Source organism: Octopus bimaculoides, chromosome 2, assembly GCF_001194135.2.
Source record: "Octopus bimaculoides isolate UCB-OBI-ISO-001 chromosome 2, ASM119413v2, whole genome shotgun sequence".
NCBI classification, from domain to species: domain Eukaryota; kingdom Metazoa; phylum Mollusca; class Cephalopoda; order Octopoda; family Octopodidae; genus Octopus; species Octopus bimaculoides.
The window spans coordinates 62,802,324-62,808,148 of NC_068982.1; the positions used below are offsets into that span (position 1 = coordinate 62,802,324).

Sequence of the window (5,825 nt, forward strand, 5' to 3'; positions counted from 1 at the left end):
TATATATATATACAACTAAATCTACTTGTATTTTTCACTAACGATATGCAATTTTTCTATAAATCGTCACCATGATTATTTGAATCGGTAAGTCATACTAGGAAACCATTCGGCAAATTCTAATCGCTGCTAAGATATCTATAATTTGAAGATCGAAAGCATCTCAACGAGACAACGTGAGAGCACAAAGGGGAGAAAGGGGCTGAAGAGCGAAAGAAGGTAAAGAGAAAAGAGTGGTAGAAATAAACATGGATGAATAGAGGAAGAGGATAAGTTTAAATTGTGAGTGCTTGTGTGTGTTTGTGTGTAACTGAGGATGGGTAATGAAAAGATAAAGATAAAAAGAGAAGAGAAGGATATATAAAAAGGGAGAGTGAAAAAAGGAAAAAAAAAGACTGAGTTGCTGTTTCATGATGTTTCTGATCATTTCGTTGTTGCAAAACGGGATTATTTTTCCTTGCTAAAAGAAGAACGACCGTCGATCTGATTACCTTATGGAAATGTCAAGAACGTGTGACGGAGAAAATGATGATATTGTAAAGCTAATGTTTGTGATTATTGGTGATGTGAAGTGATCGTTTTAAAAGGTAGTGATCTAACACGAAAACGTACTGCAAATAACTGAATGGTTTATCGTAAACACCTGTGGACAAATTTGCATTCAGTATCTTAAAGTCAGTCTTGTGCTTTTTCACTTTCTTTTGGCTAGAAGAAATAAGGATAGGATAATATACAAAGATGAGGAAGGAATCTATTTTTTATCTGGTGGTGATGATAGTGGAAGACCATTGTACAATAAACAATGTGTGTATCTGTAATTTCGATTGGTTTTATAATACATACTTATTAGTAATGACATACCTTTTACAGAGCAAGGGGCTTATTTTTATGACAACCGTAAAATAATTCATTAAAATTTCTGTTGTTGACACAGAATAAGTTTTTATTCATTTTGGAATCAATTGATTCCAGAAAAGAATAAAAGTAGCAAAGTTTGCATAAGAAGTATGATTCTATTTATTTACTTTTTTATTGTAAATGATTTCTCCCACCCCTCCAGAAAAAGAGAAAGCTAATGAATAAATATATAAATAAATATATTTCAAAATCTACGATTAACTGTCTGAACAAAATATAATTGCTTATACTAAATATATGCAAATCTCATACAACGCCATTTTTAGAGAAGTGAGGTTTTTAGAAACAAAGAAAGTTACGTTAAGAAAGTTACATCTCAATGATTATTTAAGAACTCTGGACGGTGAGTGATCAACATGAAATCACTTCCACTATATCCAGCAATTCTGGATCATTCTAGCTGCAATTATTGACTCTAAAAATATTCAAATATTTTTCAACAAGAAATACAGCTTTCAAATGTAGTTTTTCCTTTACTGAAATCCCAAGACTGGATTCAAATAAAGAAAACCAGAATTCTAATTAATAAATTTTCTATCTATTTGCTTCTGTCGTATTGGGTTTTCTTCTACATTATCTACGCTACCGGGATCAGCACCCATTTCTGTTTGAATCCATCTATTACTCTTACCTCGTACATTGTCTTTCTCTTCTTAGTCCCTGTATGAACTACTTCATAGAGGATCTCCTACTTTATGGACTCCTTCAATACACGAACCTCTAGAAATTCAGGTCTCGCATAAACCCTATCAATCACAAACATCCTTTTCCTTTCTAATCTCCTTATCTAAAAGGGCGTCCAAGGACTAACGTGCGAAGTTTATCCTCCTCTAACACAAGGATAAAAAACAGATTTATTCTTCTCACATGGATATTTGTCTAGAACACATATCCTAGACGAATTAAATACCCCTTATTTGCTATCTAGTTTGGTTTAGCTTAACGTTAGTGTTTTCGATTCTGGGAATAAAGGTTTGCTACTATTACACCTGAAAATCTGACTAACGTATACAATGTAATACGTTCAAAAGTCAAACTAAGCTTAAAATATGTGAGATGTCTGATGAGACTCTACTACTTTTGTGACTAATGCCATAATCTAAAAGCCACATATATTTTTAGCTTTAGTTCCTATCCCACATTTACCGATACACATAAAGTTGCATTGTGCTTCTGAGTAAGACATTTGAATCTCTACTTCTCATGTGAAGATAATTTGGTTTCAAATTTTGGCACAAGGCCAGAAATTATGGGGGACTGCGTAAGTCGATTACATCAATCTCAGCGCTCAAATAATACTTTATTTTATCGACCTCGAAAGAATGAAAAGCAAAGTCGACCTCGGCGGAAGTTGAACTCAGAATGTATAGACGGACGAAATGCTGCTAAGCATTTGCTCAGTGTGCTAACAATTCTGCCAGCTCAGCACCTTTCATATGAAACTAATTTAATTAACATTACTAACATTTTATCTGGGACATTTGTTGATGATAAACTCGGCGCTACTAAATTCAGAGATTCCTTCTACCAATCCGTTTAACTTATATGTTACAAAAGAAAAGGCAGAATGCCAAACTAAATACTTTACTGTATTTGGTTGTGTATTTGGTTACGTATTTGGTTATGTCTGGTTTCGAAGTAGACATTTTCTTTTCCCACTTTCTCCACTCCAGAGAGGATAAAACAACTAACAGTCAGTCATATACAATATCGATTCAATCGATTGTATCTCCCTTCAACAAAGGCAATCCTTTTATCCAATGATAAGGTGGTAGATCACAGAACTGGTAAAGTGGTTGACATAATTCTTCATGCAATTTCTTAAGATTATGTTACCTTCTGAATACAAAATCTTATCGAGGATTTTAACCAACTCCGTCCTTTGACAATAACTTCAACTTTTGGCACAAGGCCAGCAATTCTGAGGGGAGGGGTAATCGGCAACATTACCGACAATGCTTGACTGGTACTTTATTTCATTGACTCCGAAAGGTTGACAGGCAAAGTTAACCACTGCGGTAATTGAACTCAGAATGTAAGGAACCGGAAGTAATACTTCTAAGCAATTTGTTGGACGCGCTAACGATTCTGCCAGCTCATCCTTGTTCATCCTTCGATATTAAAATACCTTCCCGCAATATTTCTAGCCTTTTGTCTGCATAAAAAGTAAACTTATTAATAGCCATATTTTCCAGTTCAGATCAATACAGTAATATTTACGGTTCTTCTTTAAGGTGGTTAGCTGCCGGAATCATTAACACCCCGGGTAATATGCTTAGCAGCATTTCGTCCGTCTATACGCTCTGAGTTCAATTTCTGCCGGGGTCGACTTTGTTTTTGATTCTTTCGAGGTCGATGAAATAAAGTATTATTTCAGCGTTGGGGTTGATGTAATCGACATACACTGTCCTTCGGACTTGATGGCTTTGTGACAAAATTTGAAACCAATATTTATTATCATTGTAATTACAATGATTCTTTTTAAAAAATATGGTTTCAACTGACTTCTTTAGTGAGATCATTGTTTCTTTTTTTTAATTTCTAGTTAATAAGAAAGCAACTCACCTGTATATCAACTTCCGTCGGACACTGCGTTTAAAGAAACCGCTACAGCCGTTACATGCCAGTATACCGTAGTGTTTGCCACTGGAGGTGTCACCACACACCACACACACCAAGCCAGGCGAATGACGTTTGAGAGGACTGCTGCTGCTACTGCTGCTACTGTGACTCAGATGACCGCCTAGCGAAGATGACAGGGTGCTGGATGGTGACACCGACTGGGAAGCACTGACAGATGTAGATGAGATGGGAGGTGGGGACCTTGCAGCGACGACTGTGATAGGGGACACGCAGGGTGAAGGTGGTGTGGCTGTAAATACAAAAGAAAAAGAATTATAGCTTTCAATCATCACCAACGTCCTTTTTGGTAACAACATCTGTGCAGCTCAACTTGGAAGTTAAACGTAGACATATACATACTTATCCAAACATGCAAGCACACAACACTCACACTCACACATGCATCCATCCATCCATCCATCCATCCATCCATCCATCCATCCATCCATGCATACATACATGCATACATGCATGCATGCATGCATCCATCCATCCATACATACATACATACATGCATACAGGATGTCCATAAATTACCGTCACAATTTGATATAATAAATTGTGGCAGCACGCACGCACATACGCGTACGCACACATACACACACACATGCAGACAGACACATATACACATTCGTGTGTATAATGAATAGGTATGCAAATACGTCTATAAGTTTGTATAAGGTCACTGAAATGCACACTAATCATTTACTAGTTTCATTTTATTGACCGTGATCCCATTAATAGTTTCTGGGTCAATGTAAGAAATCATTACATAATTTTAAGATGGACAACTGACTGAGATATTAGAGCGTCGAACTAAACGTCTTGCCCTACTTGTTCTTGTTCATTACATTCCGAGTTCGCCCGCTACGACACGGTTCACAACGCAGTTTACCGTGGTAAAAAGAGTGAAAGTAAGTTGTCCTAAAAATGAAACTAAATTACAATAGAAAAACTGAAAGCGACGACTGACATCCCATAATTTCATATAAACAATGTATGTAACATAACCAATGAATAGATCAGTGGTTCTCAACCACTTTCTACTTATGGGCTCCTTTTGATTACTATTCTATTCTGGTGAACTAGTTTTATAGTTTTATAGAAACTAGTTTTATAGAAAGTTCCTTCAAAATTTCTTTTTTGCTTTTCACACATAAACTTCTGTAGAATGGACTATGTAAAATGTTAGAGAAATAAATCTTGCTGTTTCTTACAATAAATACATATGAAGCCCTAATACACTACTGTAGAGCCCCAAATTACTATTTTACCTGTGTAGACCCCCAAAAAATCTTATATGGACCTCCAACGGTCATATAGACCCTGGTTGAGATCTACTAGTATAAGCAGAAGCATCGGTAACATTTTCGAGAAGTGGACTCCACGAGGTATGGTTCATCACCAAGCGAGCCGCTCTACCCAAGCTATTCAAATTTTCATTAATCGTGACGTTCAGAAGCGCGGGCCGCAGTTTGCCCATGACTGATATAGAACGACGATATATAAAACATACATATATTTTATATAAGATGAAAATAATCACATTTTCAGGTAAACATAACATTGATGAACGAAATGAGATTCGAGAATAGCTTCTCACGATATTTCTAAATTTGTTTCGCCACACATACTCATGAAAAAACGACACAAATGAATCATCACTAGTACCACATTGTCACCTAAGTTGACCCAGCGATAGAAGTGCAACCTATTACCGGTCCTTGCCATTTCTTTGAGCAACATTAGAGTCACACATCATATCTATGAACGTATATTATTACACCACAGAACTTAATATACGTATTGACATACGTTCATATATGAGAGCGCATTTGTGCGTACACATAAATACATACAGACAGATAGATAGACAGACAGACAGACAGACAGACAGGCAGATAGACAAACAGACAGACAGACAGACAGACAGACAGATAGATAGATAGATAGATAGATAGATAGATAGATAGATAGATAGATAGATCCGTTATAGTTCGCTTGAAGCATTGTGATATCGAAGCAGGTCAAAGAGAGACAATAGAAAGCTTCTGATAGTGCGAAAAATATTTAAAAGATTTTTATATTTCGGGTGCAAAGGCCCATCTTCAGAAGAAAAACAGTCTGGGAAATGTCCAATTTTATATAAAGGTTTTATTAAACTTTCCGCATTGTCAGCTTTCTATTTTCTCTCTTTTTACTTTCTTATCATCATCGCTTAACGTCTTTCTTCCATGCATGCATGGATATATATATATATATATATATATATATATATATATATA

General features: G+C 35.9%; 1 protein-coding gene across 3 annotated transcripts in view; it reads right to left on the reverse strand.

Annotated features, from left to right (window-relative positions):
• LOC106875051 (photoreceptor-specific nuclear receptor) overlaps positions 1 to 5,825 on the reverse strand; it is a 268,961-nt gene that overhangs the window by 197,083 nt on the left and 66,053 nt on the right. For all 3 annotated transcript variants that reach the window (XM_014923014.2, XM_014923015.2, XM_052977422.1), the window contains exon 2: positions 3,484 to 3,790. In XM_014923014.2, coding sequence (XP_014778500.1) covers positions 3,484 to 3,790 — 307 coding nt within the window. The remainder of the gene's footprint in view (positions 1 to 3,483; positions 3,791 to 5,825) is intronic.